This window comes from Asterias amurensis, chromosome 10 (genome assembly GCF_032118995.1).
Source record: "Asterias amurensis chromosome 10, ASM3211899v1".
NCBI lineage: Eukaryota > Metazoa > Echinodermata > Asteroidea > Forcipulatida > Asteriidae > Asterias > Asterias amurensis.
The window spans coordinates 8,770,123-8,789,216 of record NC_092657.1 but is presented as its reverse complement, the minus strand read 5'-3'; the positions used below and the strand labels follow the sequence as shown (position 1 = coordinate 8,789,216).

At 34.4% G+C, this 19,094-nt stretch overlaps 1 protein-coding gene across 1 annotated transcript; it reads left to right on the top strand.

The window, feature by feature from the left end:
- Positions 1-4,205: 4,205 nt before the first annotated feature.
- Positions 4,206-6,347, top strand: LOC139942609 (uncharacterized). The gene is made up of 3 exons (XM_071939459.1): positions 4,206-4,592; positions 5,044-5,259; positions 6,321-6,347. The coding sequence occupies exons 1-3, from the start codon at positions 4,206-4,208 to the stop codon at positions 6,345-6,347; spliced, it is 630 nt and encodes a 209-aa protein (XP_071795560.1).
- The last annotated feature ends 12,747 nt before the right edge of the window (positions 6,348-19,094 follow it).

Below are 19,094 nucleotides of genomic sequence, written 5' to 3'. Positions count from 1 at the left end.
CACTTCATTTGCCCATAACCCGTGTGTACACTACTGTATCAATACATAATCAGCTTTATAATACATGAAGTGTTTTTAAGCCAGTCTATGACTACCATGATCCCTGTTGTAATAAAATAATTAACACACTATATACAGTTCTATCATACTTTTTAAACAAAAGTGGTTACACACCACTGAGAGTGTTCATTTTTTAAATTAACCCCCCTAAAAATAGCACTGACTTAATGTTGGTATAACTTACACGTAGTGCCCCACTACCCTTACCTTTAACATTTTACCATAAACCTTCTCTTCAATTGGTTCATTACAACTGCCTTTCTTTAAAATTTGAAAAGGTATTGCCAGCAACTATTATACCATTTTTACAATAAAATCACACCAACAGATTATAAAGCCCCCTCTGTGACACACACATAAGCCAAACCATGCAGAAAACAACTTTCCATCAAAGCCAATTTCTACCTATTGACCATTGCCACTCGATTACAAACACAGCTATTGGGCAAACAAAACAGCATACTGCAAATTCACATAAAAATTCCATTTCATCCCCCCCCCCACCAACAAAAAAACAAACTAATACCAAAATCTAAATGTTTCACACTACAAATTCTTCTGATTTGCTACTTCCCAGGACTTGCGCTTACTTTTATTCCCAACTAGTCAGCTGTAATTTTGACTAGCCCTCAGAAATGTTCAATAGCCTGACCATTTGCAACACAGGGAAAACTAACTGGGTAGTCATAATAGGAGTCATCAGTCATATGGTTTATTTTTTATTGGCTAGTGTCTAAATTGAGCACTGCTTTCAAAGACTTTTTCTTTAAACTAAAATTCAAATGTCAATTTCACATGGTCCAGCATTCACAACACTAGAAACAGACTTAATAAAGTGTCAGTGACTATTACATATCCTTGAAAACAATTGACACCAAGTACATCACTATGCATGTTTATAAAGCATCCACCGTCTTAACACTTCTAACTAGTTCCAAATTTCTGCTGAACACAATTTTTTTTAAAGTGCACATCTATTCTATTTCTAAATCATGACATCGCAACATCTTAAATGCCTTTGAAGGTTACAATTTAGCCCAACTCTGTGTCAATACAAAAGACTACCTCTGCTGTCTAAAAGTAATAGTGTCTTTGACAACTTTTTATTTCAATTGGAAAAGTTTCCGTATGGCGCCACCACTTTTTCATTCGATATGAAATAATATAGTATCTAATTTACCTCAATGAGATATCCCTTTTTGTAAAAATTAGTGAAAAAGTGGTGACGCCATACGGAAAGTTATCCCTTAATTTCACCATGAAGCTATAGTATATATATAGTATAAAAAGAATAGCTCCATGATCTCAGCCTGTACATTCTTGTTTATTACAAATTTTACCTGTTTTTGCCAATTGATTCATTATAAACTTGCATAAATCTACAACACTGCAAATATAATCTATTCAACAATTATTTAGTTTACTATTGCTTAAATATGTTTGTATACCTAAAAATATTTGTAGTGAAACAAGTCACACATCCACACCCACCTGATTAGACTGTGCAAGTCACGTATCGAAAACAAGAACCTAATTCGAAAAAATATATATATTTATAAAACCAAATTATATTTTTTTTTTTATTCTTAAAGATTATTATTTTTAACTAATTGTTTGTATAACTATTATTTTAATTCGTGTACATCATAATTGTTTTGTTTAAATTAACTTAAAAAAATGTACATTTATCGGAACGAGGATCACTGTTCGACATCGACGATTCTAGACTACATGCAATACAAGATGCCCAACATTGGTTTTTCTAATAAACCCCGTTTGTGAATCACGTCCAATTGGTGCAATCATCACATAGATTCAACGATATCGGGAACGTCAATTGGGTAACATTCTTAATTGTTTAGAGTAAACCGCAAACTGGAGGTCAAATCTTTTTCTTTACTTTTCTTCGTTAATTTTGTTTTAATTGATTTTAGTTTTCTGATTTTGAACATTCCCAAGAACATATTGACTTTTTACAGTCATAACTTATGTTAAACTAAAATTATTGACAAAACAAAATCTCCCCAACGTAAAACTCCATAACGTTGGGACCACAATGGTCCCGGAAGTTCAATTTCTTGCCAGTCTATTCAAACCACACAACTTTTTGCAACGTCAGTGATAGACTGGTCCCTTGTCTTTATACAGGATAAAGACAGGCATCTGCCTCTTTATGTTCGTTCGGACTACGTAGTTGACAAAAGTATGAAAAAGTATGACAAGCCATCAAAACAAAACTAAATGTCAAAAAAAAGTGTACCCCCCAAAAAAAAAAAAATTAAAACAGTGTAAATTTTATTAAAAACAAACATAGAAGTAGTCAAGTGCATTTTGTCTACTTGAAACATTTTCTACATTCGTTGTTTTTATCAAAAGTTTTTCCAACAAACTCAATCTTTTTAAAAATATATTTTCTGACGTCTATGCGCGCCATCTACAATACAAGGTTTGTTCAGAACATGCAAGAACTTGCTCTTGTGATTGTTAATGTTATGTTTGCAATTGCAGTCATCTTTTTTCGTGTGGTTACTACATCGTACATGTAAGTAATTTTTGAAGATTATTGTAAAGATGATGTTGAAAAGGACACCAATAACGTTGAAAGAGGGCTAGTTAATTAATTGTGTAGAAAAACTTTGTGTCCTGTGATGAAATATTTAAATGCCAGAATACAGCGAACGTTGATTTAATAACACTATATGAATTTTGTAATGTAATGAACACTGCGTAAAAATCCACTGTTGTGCAGTTGCTTAAACTTTACCACTTTATAGCATGTTATAGAATGGTTTGTTGCATGCGTAGTTGTAGCAATTATCAAATGTGGAATCAAATGAAATGATGAATGGGATTATAATATTAATAGAGTCTTCAGCCTTTTAAAGTAAACAGCCAATAAACATGATAAAGGATGATCTTAAATATATAGATATTACAGTTTTCTAATTAGCTGCAGTCCATAGGAACATAAAACAAATAAAACGAGTCTCTTCCTCACATAATAAAACATGGTAAAAATGGATTTTTCTCCAGGACGCTCCAAGCCAAAATTCTAAAAAACACAGGGTCAAACAAACTCGCGCGACAAAGGAATCGTGTAATCAGTGGCAGCTATTTGATGTGGAAAATAGCACCTTCAGTTTCCCGGTTTGCCAAAGCTGGAGAACTGTGTTCAAACCCAATTATGGGGAAAATCATCACTGGCGTCAAGGGGTCATTGTAATAGATAAGCCATTTTTGAATCTCAGCTGAAAAAAACACGCGGCCAGGTGCATTTTTGACTCGAGTTATTTATTACTAAATGCAAATTTTGAGAGTGAAATGGCTATAAACTAGTGCTGGGCGAATAGTGAAATTTTGTTATTCGGATACCGCTGGCCAACTATCCGAAATTAACCGGATATTCGAATATTTTTTCGCCGCTAGAGGGCGCTATTAAAAAAAATAAAAAATAAAAATATTAAAAAAAAATCTTTTTTTTTGGTCGCTAGAGGGCGCTGTTTGTTTGTGAATGAGATCTTCTGGGCGGATTGATATTAGTTTTAGACAGTGTCACTCGGTTCATTCATAAAAAAGACCAGATCTAATTTAAAGATGGCGATTTGCTTTTTCTTTTGATCGTGGATGACTCTACGTGAAGGGAAACTTTTGTAATCTTTGAACAAATTACGTCAGAAATGTCATTGTTTTAACTCTTCACGGAGGTGAGCATAGTTATATACTTAATTTATGCTGTTTTATACTGTCTTAATAGAAGTTTCATTAGAATTCAGACAAAACATTCATGTCAGTTGTCGCCCGACGTCCGCGGATATTCGGATATTAAAGAATATCCGGTTACTTGGTTGTAATTACAGAACTATCCGGTTTATAAATAGCTATTCGCGCCCTATGCGGATATCCGGTTAAGAAAAAAAAGGCATTCGCGGTTACGGATAGGAAAACCTATTCGCCATTAACCGGATATTCGAATAATTCGCCCAGGCCTACTATAAACCGGTATCTACGATGTCTATTTGGCCATAAAAAGGTAGTTGAAATATTGAGATCATCCTTTTTTGGCTGTTTAAGGGAAATGTTCTTATTTAAATTAAAGTAAATATCATGTATTGAAATTTTGTATTGTAATCTGTTTTTTTCATAGAATGCCGAATCTTGCCGAAGCTTTGAAGAATGACAAGCCGTACAGTCAACCATTGGATGTACGTGTCATTTGTAGTGATGCACAAGATGCCCGAAGATTCATTTTAAGTGATGGCAATGAAGTTGTTGAGTGTATTGTGTATAATGATAAACTGCTACACAAATTTACAGTAGATGGCAACGTGGTGATAATTAATAGTTATGTACGGAAATTCAGTCACAAGAAGGCATGTTTGGAAATTCGTAATAATACAAAAGTTATCCTTAGAAGTGAGGTTGCTGTGCCTGAGGAAATACTAAAGCAAGGACAGGCTATGCTGAATCCAGATGCAGCTGATTTTGTCAAATTGTCTGCAATACCAACTTCACCACTGCAGAAACTGGTATCAGTAAGAGAAAAAATTGTCAGTGTAAGTTGCTGAATTTAATGTTGAAGTTGATTTGGTGTTTTGGTTAAAATAATGCATTATTATAATCACTACCTGTTTTGATTCCAAACATAAGATAGCATATCAGTTTAAACTATATAGGTCTCATCCACAATAACCAAACGTAATTGGAGAGCCTGTAATAATAGATCAATAAACACAGTACACATGCATCTTAAGTACATGAATATGAAAAGGCTATATTATTTAGTTAATATTTTGTTTGAACAGTGAATAACAACATACACTCTCAAACACATAAATCAAATACTGTGATAATTTATAATTAATGTAGTGTGATTGTTAAATTTGTCCATCTTTAAATATTTCTTGTGACACTAGGAATGATTAATAGTGGAACAGACTGTATGTAGTTGATGGTTGGTTATATAAAATACAATTATTTTTACAGGAGGACATTCCAAAGACAGTGCAACATAAAGGAAGGGAATTACAGGTCAAGAACATCTTTGTAAAAGAAGAAGATTGTAGATGCCGAGTAGCTTTATGGAATGACATTTCATCTACTTCACTGAGAGTGGGAGATGTAATTGAAGTCACTAATGCTTTGACATCCAGATTCCAAGAGGAGAGCTATGTCAGCACTACCCGAACAAGTCAAGTGAAAGTAAGTAAAAATCAATCAATGGATATGATGCTGTTTTGAACATGTACATGTATTTATTAGATTTAAATAATTTGTTTATAATGCCTGTAATGTCACAATTTTATCTCTTCCACTCCATGTTTTAGGATGCATTTTTGCCAACACAAATGCACATATACATGAACAAAATAAAGAACAATATGTCAAATTGTTTTTAAAAAAGTTACAAATATTATAGAAGGTTGCATTATTTGTTTTGTGCAGCAAGCACATATTAAAAAGCTACTGTGTCATGATATATATCCATTTTGTGTAACTTTATTTTCTTATTTTGTTTTATTTATGATAATGTTTCCATTGTTGAAAAAATACACCTGGAGTGGTTGGATTACACGGTTTAGCAATTAGCAATTTTGTACTTAGCAATGATGTTGAGAAAACATTGAGGTTGAAGACCCCTTTCAAATGTACCCTCAAGAAGAATGATGAAAGCGTGTTGTCCTTTACTCTGGTTGTGTAATACTAGTAAACCAACATAAACATACAAACAGGGCTAACATAACACAATTCTTGCCAGCCTAGACTCTCAAAATATGGATGCATATATATCACAATCACTACAATTCTATGCATTACTTTATCTGGTGCAGTGGAAAGTACAAACGCAACGGTGGTTGTTGGGGTGCACAGAGATAGTATCAAAGCCCATGAAATAGAAACTTTTCTTTAAAGTGTTCAGTAAGTACACCCATATATTTTTATGTTCAGTTTTTGTACTTTTACTATTTTTCAACATGTTATGACAAGTATGGTTGAGTTAATTAGACAATTGTATTCTAGTTTCAAATATTTTTGTTATTGACATACAACAGAGTTTGAAAAAGAACAAACTTATTGAAGAAAGATTTAATGATAAAATCATCTGTATGCCTTTTTCTTTATTGATATGGGACAGAATTTGTGGACAGAAAAAACTCCACCCTTATCCATACTGCTGTTGTTGTTTTTCAAAACAAAAAACTGCCTCATTTGCTAATAATATATGCAAATATACATGTTTTTCTATTATTTATGTACAACAGAGTGAAGAACAAGCAACTCTCAACTGATATTTTGTTTATGGTTTATATTTTATATGCAACAAAGTTTTAAAACAACAATTCTGTTCAGAACCAAAACTGCCTTCATTATTATGATAACATTATCTGTTTCCTTTTTTTAAATATTTTTGTTATTGACATACAACAGAGTTTGAAAAAGAACAAACTTGTTGAAGAAAGATTAAATGATAACATCATCTGTATGCCTTTTTCTTTATTGATATGGGACAGAATTTGTGGACAGAACAAACTCCACCCTTATCCATACTGCTGTTGTTGTTTTTCAAAACAAAAAACTGCCTCATTTGCTAATAATATATGCAAATATACATGTTTTTCTATTATTTATGTACAACAGAGTGAAGAACAAGCAACTCTCAACTGATATTTTGTTTATGGTTTATATTTTATATGCAACAAAGTTTTAAAACAACAATTCTGTTCAGAACCAAAACTGCCTTCATTATTATGATAACATTATTTGTTTCCTTTTTTTAAATATTTTTGTTATTGACATACAACAGAGTTTGAAAAAGAACAAACTTGTTGAAGAAAGATTTAATGATAACATCATCTGTATGCCTTTTTCTTTATTGATATGGGACAGAATTTGTGGACAGAACAAACTCCACCCTTATCCATACTGCTGCTGTTGTTTTTCAAAACAAAAAACTGCCTCATTTGCTAATAATGTATGCAAATATACATGTTTTTTCTATTATTTATGTACAACAGAGTGAAGAACAAGCAACTCTTAACTGATATTTTTTTTATGGTTTATATTTTATATGCAATTCTGTTCAGAACCAAAACTGCCTTCATTATTATGATAACTGTTTCTTTTTTAAAACCATTTTGTTATTGACATACAACAGAGTTTGGAAAAAGAACAAACTCTTGTTGAAGAAAGATTTAATGATAAAATCATCTGTATGCCTTTTTCTTTATTGATATGGGACATAATTTGTGGACAGAACAAACTCCACCCTTATCCATACTGTTTTGGTTTTTTTCAAAACAAAAAACTGCCTCGTTTGCTAATATAATATATGCAAATATACATGTTTTGTTTTTATTTATGTACAACAGAGTGAAGAACGAACAACTCTCAACTGATATGGTTTTATGCTTTATATTTTATATGCAACAGAGTTTTAAAACAACAATTATGTTCAGAACCAAAACTGCCTTCATTTTTATGATATCTGTTTCCTTTTTAATGTTTTTTTTTATTGACATACAACACAGTTAAAAAAAAAAAAATTAACTAAACTCAAAACAAAGAACTGCCTCATTTGCTCATACTAAAATCATGTACATTTATTTTTATTTATTTACAAGTGCAACAGAGTTTAGAAGAAAAATTATTCTCTAATTATATGTTTTATATGTTTTATATTTCTAAGCAACAAAGTTTTGAAGCAAAACTGCCTATACTTTGATAACATTATCTGATACTTTTTGTATTGACATACAACATGTGGAGAAAAAACCTCTTGTTTAATGAAGGTTTACCCTTAACCATACTTATTTTCTCAGAACAAAGAACTGCCTCATTTGCTCATACTAAAATCATGTACACTTATTTTTATTTATTTACAAGTGCAACAGAGTTTAGAAAAAAACAACTCTCTAATTATGTGTTTTATATGTTTTATATTTATATGCAACAAAGTTTTAAAGCAAAACTGCCTATATTTTGGTAACATTATCTGATAGTTTTTGTATTGACATACAACATAATCGTTCAAGGCGGTTAAAACATACATGCCCCTTATAGTCGTCAATATTTCCTAAGTTCATATTTCCTAAACTACATAAGCTATTTTGACAATCTATACATCATATGAAAGGGCTTTACGTACTTTACAGAAATGGATATGTTGGTGAACTTTCGTTGACCTTTTGACCTGTTTAAACCGGAAGTGACTGTGAAATGATTTGAAAGGGCGTTGTTTATTGCCTTTTAGGTTGAAATATACATCCTTTGATGCTTTACCATCACAGCATACAAGTCTGGCAAAGGTCTGATTAAAACAAATATTACCGATGACGTCACCAAACATACACTTTTACTAGAGTAATCATGTTGTTTTGACAGTTTTTGCAATTTGAATCATTTATTACAAATCTTGAGAACAAAGCAAGGTGTAATATTTTTTTTTTAATCCAGGCTTTTACTCCCGGAAACCGAACACCTTGAGTTTGTTCACAAACTCTCAATCTCTAGTTATTATTATTATTACTATAGATGTGACTAGTACAAAGAATACCCCCCTTCCCGTAATCTTCTATTTTGTTTGTTCCTAATTGCATAAGTTCTAGTTTTCAGAATAAACAAAATTTGAAACCTACAAGCCGTGTCCTCTTAATTCATTATAACGTCCACCTTTAACTGCATTCGGGTCCCACAAACCTATGTTTGCATAGGACAGGTAGGACTAGGACTAAAAATTTTAATTTATAATTTTTAAGGGAATGAAGGAGTAGCAACGAGGTCTTAAACGGCTATTTAAATCCTTTAGCTCAGTCCTTTAACAAATGGCCATGACCCTGCAAGGTTTTAAATGGCCATTTAAGATTAAGACCTCTGAGTCACTCCTTTATTCCCATTCGTAAATGCTCTTTTGTGGTAAAAAGCAAAATAGGTGTAGGTAAACAGGAAAATCACTGAAAATCAAATGTGTAAAATTGTTTGTAGGCCTATTGTCAATTTTTGCGCACAGGCGCTGTTTACATTAATCCTTGTGGGAATTGGTTGCGTTGCGCGCCGACACTTTTGCGTTGGACTATGAGTGTCGAATGCGCTTTGGCCAACTGGCTATAAACACTCTTGGTCGTGTCTTTTTAACACCCCACATGATAGGTTCTCCATCAGTCAAAGTGCATAAACTGCCGAGGTATTTTTAATTTTAATTTCCCCAGTGTGGGATAATAAAGTTCTTATCTGTCTATATATTTAAGAATTCTCTACTTTTGACAACTATTCATTAGAAGATGCAGTACACTAACAAATGAATAGAAAGCTTTAGGGATGAGACAAAGATTCATATTCAGCGATAACAACTTTTTTTATTTCTATATTCAATATTCAGTAAAGACACAGCCAAAAATAATGGTTAAAACAACCATTCAACCATTAAAATTTCAATAACAATATTTTAATTTGGGTAAAAATGTTAAAAATGGTGCAACAAATATTGACATGCTGCACAATAAGTTCATCTATATATTCCAAATAGTAATGAAGTTTAAACCATTAAATGTTCAATAATAATAATTTAATTTGGTTAAAAATGTTTAAAATGTTAAAAATTTTAAAAATGGTGCAACAAATATTTACATGCTTCACAATAAGTTCATCTATATATTCCAAATAGTAATGAAGTTCATTTCACAGATTTTGTCCAAATTTCCAAATGCAACACAAGGAGAAAAACCATTTGCTAAGCACAAAGTCACAGAAGGTACACCGAGATGTTATGTTGCCTGGTAACCTTATTTTTGTTCTAATGATTTTGTCCACTTTTTAGTAAATTTCTTAATCACATTTAGTTTCAATTCATCAAATTCATTTATTTCTTTAAAGTATACTACTTTGATGTTTGTAATAATTTGAAAGTGGTCCTCAAATAAAATAAACAAAACATAAAAAATTCAAACACAATAGCATAATTTGAACAATGATAAAATATATAATGTAATATAATTTATGATAATATAATATATATGTAGATAATCTGTTTAAAAACTGCCATCTGAACACCTTTTAATCGACAGGAGTGCTCATTTTTTTCAATAAATAAATAAAATACAATAAGAAATTAAAGGAACAGTTGAATTTAAAAAAACAAAAATGTTTTCTGACAAAATTGCTATGCCACTAAATTTAGTGGGATAACAAATGTTCTAGTTGTGTATATTCAAGCCAGATATTGCATACTTTATCAATTATTTATAATTTTAGCCAATTTCGTGAATGAGCTTCTACACCATGTCCATTTCATCAAGTGAAAAGGATGAATATTATAATGTGTAATTTACTATAAATTAAAAACATTCCATATACAAGTACATGTATTGTTTTTCCCCCACGTACAACTTATTTCATAACTACAATTATCAAGATATCAACAATCCCAATGGTAAATCCCAGATGAACCTAGTTAAACCGGGCTTAACTGAAAACAGTTGATAAACTAGTGGAACAGTTAAAACCAGTTGGTTTAATATGGAAATTTGACACAAATCAGTTGGTTTATACAACTAAGTCTAGTAAAATCTAGTTCAAACCTGGTTTAAATAGAAATTTGACATTGTCCAGTTGAACTAGTTGACCCCAGTTAACTAGGTTCAACTGGAGTTAAAAAGTCTTCCGGGATAAAGTCTTCCGTGAAAGGTTCTTGTGGAGAACAAAACAAATGTTAAAGTCATTAACATCCATGAAACTAAAATTTAGCACAACAGCATTTAGCACAACAATGTGCTGAATTACCACACAAATGGGCCAAGCTACTAAAAAGAGCATAAATCACATCTAATTTTCATCTGCCTTTGAAGTGTTGATTAAAATACATGCTGTGTATCACAAACTTTAAACATATCCATGTCCCTCCAAATGCAAAAAGGACAAGTCTGCGATAAATTTCAACTGGTGAAATTTGCCAATGTTTTCTTAACTAAATATTCATGTTTTCTGTCATGACTCTAGAATGTGTTCCTCTTCCCAATCAAACCATAAATAAATAAATAAATAAATAAATAAATACCAGAACCACCCCTTGGACCATGTTGCTTAAATGGAAAGTTGTTCAGTGATCTTATTCTCTGCTTATGTGTCACCTTTTTATGATGACATCTAAAGTTATAAATTTTGACAAAAAACTTAACCCCAAAGTATCAGTAAATCTAATTCTATACAATGACATCACAAGACAGAGGATGACATCACAAGACAGGGGATGACATCGTCTTTAAAGACACTGGACACTATTGGTAATTGTCAAAGACCAGTCTTCTCACTTGGTGTATCTCAGCATGTGCATAAAAATATCAAACCTGTGAAAATTTCAGCTCAAGTGGTTGTTGAAGTTGCAAGATTATAATGAAAGAAAAAACACCCTATGTCACACAAAGTTGTGTGCTTTCAGATGCTTGATTCGGGTGGAGCCGGAAGTTGTGTGCTTTCAGATGCTTGATTCCGGGGGAGCCGGAAGTTGTGTGCTTTCAGATGCTTGATTCAGGGGGAGCCGTTTCTCACATTATTTTAATACTATCAACCTCTCCCCATTACTTATTACCAAGTAAGGTTTTATGCTAATAATTATTTTGAGTAGTTATCAATAGTGTCCACTGCCTTTAAGTTTTACAACATGGTTAAAATTACATTTCTTTTAGTCTTAACAACCGTGTTTCTTCGTATCAGAAACTCTGAGGTCTCTTATTGCTGTTCAAAATCTAAACCTTTATGAGATGACATCACAAGACAGGCGATGACATCGTCATTAAGTTTTAATGCTTGGTTAAAATTACATTTCTTCCCAGCAGGCACACGACGTCTTTCTGACGTCATATTCTGGTTGATTTTCAGTCGCGACGTCAGATTACCAAAAAGTGACTAAAATACAACGTCAGATTGGTGACAAGAATCAAACGTAAATTAATAACGTCGTATGGACGTCGTAAGATGGTCATGACTATGATAACTAAAATGTAACAAAAAATGAACGTTACATTTTAGGTAGATTTATAACCTAATAGTAACGTCATTGACCAGACGTTGTTCAGACGTAATTTTATTGTCATAGTCTAACCATCGTTTTATTACAACAGTCTGACCATAAGGAGACGTCGCATTAATGTTTGTATTTTAACCAGATAGTAACGTCACTGAGCAGACGTTGCATGGACGTCGTTTGCATGTCCCTTTGTAACCATAATTGTATTACCACAAGCCGACCATAAACAAACGTCATGTTATTGTTTGTATTATAACCAGTTAGTAGCGTCATTATATTTTGGTCAACCTGTGACGTCGTTACGACGTCATAATATGTTCATCAGTATTTCGTCTTATTATGGTCCGCTTGTGACGGCAATTTACCGTCACAACATCATTTGCATATTATGCAAATTTTGTGAACTAAATTTGACAGCTTAACTCCAAAATATTAATTAAAACTACAAAGTTTTAGTTACAATCTATAACACCCATGAATGCAAAATTCTTGAAACCGATCGGTATATAAACACATGCTGTACCATTGAATAGTATATAGGTGCGGTGACTAGAGGTCGACGAAGGGAGGTCAAGCGGATTGTATGTGTGCATTGTATTAATTGATAATGTAAATAATTAAAAATAAACTAACTAATAAATAATAAACATAAAATGTTAATGTAATGTCAAGTTTGGGGTATTCTAATGACGTCTAAACGATGTCATTAATTGTGGTCGGAAAAATTACGTTGTATCATGGTCAGTAACAGACGTCCTACAAACTTTCACATAGAACCATGAGCCGACCGTCATCCGACGTCGGGATTTGATGTCGATTTAACGTTACTATGACCATCTTGTGCCTGCTGGGTTGTAGTTTTAACCAACAAGATGGTGTTTATGGTGATGACATCGTCATGACGTCATTGCACTAGGTCGACTCCACCAATGCCTTTCATTACTGCAAATAGTAACAACGGGTTATTACATAGCACTTAATCACAGCCCGATATGAGCATACTGAAAGCACATCAATACTATTACCCCTGGTGACTAGGCCTTAAACAAGTCACTGAACTTGTCGCTTCTCTGTGAAGCACTGTAAAAGAACCTGTTATTATTTTTATGCCTCATTTTCTTAAGTGTTGTAAAGGTTCCCGCATTAAAAACCTAGGACGGAACTGCAATGGCTTGTCTTTAATTACTAGTAAAATTTCGGTAAATTGGCAACAAGAAATACTGAAGTTTTAACACAAACAGACTCAACAATACAACTTCAAACTCATAATCACAACTGTGAACATCTTCTAGGTTAAAAGCTTGTCCTAAATTACCAGTAACATTTTGGTAAATTGTCAACCGTACTTATTTCAACAAGAAATACTGGAGTTTTAACATGAACAGACTCAACAATACAACTTCAAACTTATAATCACAACTGTGAATATCTTCTAGGTTAAAATTACAAGAGGTCTAAATTAAAATGGGGTTTGCTTCATTTAAACTGAATTTAGCCTCATGGTTGTAAAGGCTAAATCGTGGTAAAAAATCCCAATTTTATGCTTGGTTAAAAATGGCACCTGTATTGGATCTACTGAAGTCTGGCTCATGAGTTCATCTTTGTATTGGTCTTGGTTTCAAACAATGATAATGTAATTGGACTCCATGCCTGTTCAGTCCATCGTGCAGTGTTTTGGGGTCACAAATAAGAGTGTTGGCACTGGGTAAATATTTTGGGTAATTTTAAAAACCCCACTTATAATGAGTTGTTTACCCGAGGGAGCAGAGGGCTTTACCATTTCATAGCTGGAGGGGTGTTGTGTTTAAAGAAATCATTGAACAATTAGAATGTTTGCATTTATTTTACTTTTTGACCAAAAAGTGTTGATGTTTTTTACCAAAAAGGTGTTTATGACTGGGAATCAAAGTGTGTTGAATCGGTTTTCAACTAATGGTTTAAACCCGCTGAGGCCTGGTTCTTGATAATTATCTCGGCTTCGTCTCGGTAAAATTATCAAGAACCAGGCCTCATTGGGATTAAACTACTAGTTGAAAATCCATTCAACACACTTTGATTCCCTTGTTATCGGTTAAGACTCTAAAAGATTTTTTTTTCTAAGTGAACCGCCGCTAAAAACTAGAGTCAAAAGTAATGTACATCGCATGGAATTTTGAGCAGTAACTGAATAAAATAAAAAAAAATTTTGTTGTTATTTAGCAAATTTGTTGTCTTAAGCAACTCTTGGCTCTACACCTCAGGTACCATGTTTTAACCGAGCATAAACACAGGATTTGTTTTTAACCAAATTTAACCAACAAACATAGTGTTAAATGTAGTTAAAATAAAGAAGACACCTCAGCCTACCCGCAACCCATGCGTTTTTAATGAGCTTTTGCTCGATTTTATCTGCAGTATTTGGTGTGGTTTTTCATGCGTGAACTCGGTTTGAATATATGTCCAAAGGGCTTCTGAAATTCAGTCTTTTTCAGCCTTATATGAAAAGTTTGTACGTAAAAAATGGCTTAAAAAAACAATGGCTTAAATCCACAACAGAGCTAGCCTGTCTACTATATCTAAGCTGAATGAGACTCGCTACGATCCGGTCTCGCTTTTAACATTTTAGGGAAGAATATGAAATAATCTATCCATATAAACTAATTGGGGACTGTTGCTGAAATTCATAACGTCGTGTTCTCTTTTCAAAATTATTTCTGTCAATACATTTCAGAAGCGGCCGAAAATGACCGAATTCCAGAGGCCCTTTGGACTAATTATATATTCACAAAGAGGTCACGCACCAAAATCGATGAAAAATTTGCAGATAAAATGAAAATAAATTTAGTGACCTGCGGGTAGACTGCCCTTTTTTAACCTAACCTTGTAATTTTTACCTTGGATATGTCATAATTACTGTGAACCAATCTTCAGTAGCTTCATGATTCTTGACAGTTGACCAACCTCCGCATGTGGTCGTATACTTGAATAAGTGTGTAGATACTCAGACCAGGCGTTTCAGACATCATTTGTCTGACCTGTGAGGAAGAAGTGGGTGCAAATGGGGAAAAACAATGAAAACAACCCGACACATTTGTTCATGTTGAATGCAGTACAGAATTCATCCTGAAACAGAACTATATTATCAAAATGATGTGAAGGAGGATTAATTAGTACCCAAACAAAAAACATATTTGTATCATCGTGTACCGGGCTATTGTTTTCTTCTTCCTTTTTTACCTGCATTGAGAGGGAAAACAAAACATTCCTTTTAATGACTTCATGTAGGAGAAAATATAGCATAAGTTTGACAACTACAACAATGTATTTAAACTATTTGGTTGACAGACCGCCATGCGTGTCAGGTGATAAATGCGACGGCTGTTTTGAGTCTACACATAGATTAATATTCATTGTGATCTAAAACAGCCGTTGACTTTGCAATTTTAGAAGAGGCTTATTAGTAGTATCATATTTAACTATAAAAATATTTGCAAAACTGGTTTTGAGCTACTTTTTTTGAAAGACCATTATAGCTTAGGGTATGTTTTGGATTAGTTTGAACAAAAGAAGTGATATTGGAATTATTAGAGGTGGTACTCCAAATATGGCAAGATGATGGAATCAGCATGCACACCATGATTGCGATAAGATGAGTAGTGGAGCTGATGAGCCAGGAAAAGTTATTTCAGCTCTAAAAAATTCTAAAAAATTATTGTAATACGCACCAAATCCTTTAGGTTTCGACTTTTCCCAGGTTTTGCTTCCTCCAAGGTACGAAGTCTGTTGACTTCTTCCAACAAAGTGATGTCTTGTTCATGGCTAAACAATTTACTTGAGAACTTGCGTAATTTCTTCGTCTGAAAAGAAAATAAGAATGTGCAAAGTTAAGTGATTATGCATTACTTCCCTTTTACGGTTTATTAGAGCTTTGCTACTCTCTCAAAGAACCAGTAGCTTGTTATTTCACTGGTATGTCAGCTTTTTAAATTTGAAATTACCCCCCTGAAGCATGCTGCTATGACGCCATCAGGGGCTTTGTTCCCAAAATACCTTCCCTTTTACAGTATAGTAGAGCTTATTGCTACTCTTTCAAAGTTTAAGCATGAAATTGGGACAAAAAACAACTATTCAGTTTGAGGTGTGTGATAGCACTTACCACTTGAGGTTGTAGTGTTGATTTTGTTTGAGGTCTTTGTGGTCCGTTGGTTGTTCGAGGTCTTTGTGGTTCGATGGTTGCTCGATGTCTTTGTGGTTCGATGGTTGCTCAAAGTCTTTGTGGTTCGATGGTTGCTCGATGTCTTTGTAGTTCGATGGTTGCTCGATGTCTTTGTGGTTCGATGGTTGCTCGATGTCTTTGTGGTTCGATGGTTGCTCGATGTCTTTGGGGTTCCTTGTCCTTAGGAACAGACAGGAGAAAAAAACTTGGTTCAAGTTGAAGGTATTACCGACTTGTAATTGTCTATATTGTGAGAAGTTCTTTCAATGAAAGAGTTGTTTAACAGATCTGGCTTGTAAATATTTATGAATGATGTTACTGATGATCACAGATATTTTGTCTTATTATCAAAATGAAGACTACGTCTAACCTGATTTTGTTCTATGAAAGTTGTTCTAGCCATAAGATTGTATATTATTCCGGGTGTCCTTGATTGTTTTAATTATTATAGATGGTTCCGAGTTCCGAGCTAAGAGTTATAACTGAGTTCTGGTCTGAAAGTTCATTCTGAAAAAGACTTGAGAGAGAGAGAGAGTAAGGGAGAGAGAGAGACGAGAAGGCCGATTTCCCAAAGACCAAACCGATTGAAGAAGCCAAGGGCATGGCAAGTGAATGAAAGTCTTCACTGAAAAGTGAGCAGCCTTGACTACCCTCACCTACACTTAAATGCAGTGTGAAGAGCCAGCACCCAACTTGGTGAACCAAGTTGGTTATAATAACTTTGATGGCTTACAAGTAATATATGTAAGGTTACTGTAGCAACTAATAATTATATTGTGATAATTGTACATAAATTTGTGACGACTTGAAAGTATTGATCAACTGAATTGAATGAAAGTCTTCACTGAAAAGTAGACTTGAAATTGTACTTACACTTGTGAAGACTCAACTGAATTTGATACTAAGAATGTTTGTAAATATAAATAGTTGTAAATAATAATGTGCACAGAATTGTTCAAAAGAATACCAGGAAACTGAATTCAATTGTCTAGTTGTCTCGTTGTTGCAAGAAGAACAGTGGATATTATTAGACACACATGTCCGGGTATTAGGCAATGCTAGTCAGTTAAACTGACCAAGTTAATCCTGACAAACATTTCGAAGGGAGAAAAAAAGCTGTTAAGTTTTAGGTATGTGATAGCACTTACCACTTGAGGTTGTAGTGTTGATTTTGTTCGAGGTCTTTGTGGTTCGTTGGTTGTTCGAGGTCTTTGTGGTTCGATGGTTGCTCGATGTCTTTGTGGTTCCTTGTCCTTAGGAACAGAAAGGAGAAACAAACTTTTGTTTTCATGGAATATTTAAAATTGACAGTTACATTTATGGTTATTTTAATGAGTCTCTTCTTCTTCTTCTTCCGTGAAAGTACAGTCCACCATCTGATGTATTGCAAACTGTGGTAGTTGTGTGCATGCGAGGGTGTAGACATATACAGTGCAGGTGGGTGAACAGTGAACGTGCGGCTAAAAAACAGCTCAGGCTGACCTAGCGGAGCTGGACTGACTGTACACCCTGCTTAAAACTAGCAAGAGTTGTACAGTTGATCAGGTCTACCGGGAGATTGTTCCATATCCTAATGCTATTGGGGAAAAAATGACTGTGTGTAGACCCCTGTCCTGGTGAATGGTATCATGTATTTGTAAGAATGACCCCTCAGAGAAACGGTGCATGGAGCTAGAAATGTGTGTGGGACGTCAACCAGGTTGTTCACAATCTTATACATCATAACTGCCTTGGCCTGTGCACGCCGTTCTTGAAGTGTGGTCCACTGAAGTTGGCTGATCATGGCAGTTACACTACTTGTTGTTCGGTAGTCTCCAAGCACAAAGCGTGCATAGCGCCGCTGCACCATTTTTAACTTGTGGGTGTAGCTAGCTGTTTGGGGGTCCCATATGATGCTGGAGTACTCTACAATAGGCCGCACTAGGGTCTTGTAGCACAGCTCCTTTGTTTTCCTGGGACACTGGTGTATGTTGCGCTGAGAAAAGCCCTTATGGAATTTGCTTTGTTGGTGATGCTGTTGATGTGATTATTCCAGCTTAGGGTTTTGTGAATGTTCACCCCAAGATATTTTGCAGAGTCGACTTCTTCCAGAGTGTGGTTGTGAATTGTGTATGTTTGCTTGATGAACTTCCTTCTGTTGGTGACATGGATACCTTGGCACTTCTTTGGGTGGAACTCCATTTTCCAGTCACTCTCCCATTGCTGAAGGTGGTCTAGTCCTGCTGCAATATAGATGCATCCTCCTCTGTCGTGATGTTACGATACAGGATACAGTCATCTGCAAATAATCTGGCTGTTGTGCCCTGTGAGACACAGTCAGGAAGGTCATTTATAAACAGCAGGAACAGCAATGGTCCAAGAACACTTCCTTGTGGCACTCCAGATAGGACTGGTGCAGGGATTGAAGTAGCTCCATCTAAGATGACTTGTTGAGTGCGGTTTTCTAGGAAATTGCTGACCCACTGACTTATGTTGCCATCAATTCCATAGTAATTGAGCTTGTGTAGCAACCTTTGATGCGGCACCTTGTCAAAGGCTTTTGAAAAATCTAATAGGATGACATCTATTTGGCCTTTGGCATCAATGGAACTAGCAAGATCTTGGATGGTCAACAGTAGTTGTGTTTCACATGAGCGCCGTTTCCTAAATCCAAACTGAGCATTGGTGAGAATGTGGTTTCTGTCGCAGTGGTTCAGGATCTGGCTGCATAGCACATGCTCCAGCATCTTACAGGTTATGGAAGTCAGTGACACAGGTCTGTAGTTCTCTGGCTTATTCCTCTCTCCCTTTTTGAAGATGGGGGTGACGTTGGCTTCCTTCCAT

What these genes read in the sequence shown, in the direction of transcription:
- LOC139942609 (XM_071939459.1), top strand. Translation starts at nt 4,206, where the DNA reads ATGCCGAATCTTGCCGAAGCTTTGAAGAATGACAAGCCGTACAGTCAA. An exon ending in CACTGCAGAAACTGGTATCA is followed by an intron (nt 4,593 to 5,043) that starts GTAAGAGAAAAA and finishes TTATTTTTACAG; the next exon opens with GAGGACATTCCAAAGACAGT. An exon ending in CCCGAACAAGTCAAGTGAAA is followed by an intron (nt 5,260 to 6,320) that starts GTAAGTAAAAAT and finishes TATGTACAACAG; the next exon opens with AGTGAAGAACAAGCAACTCT.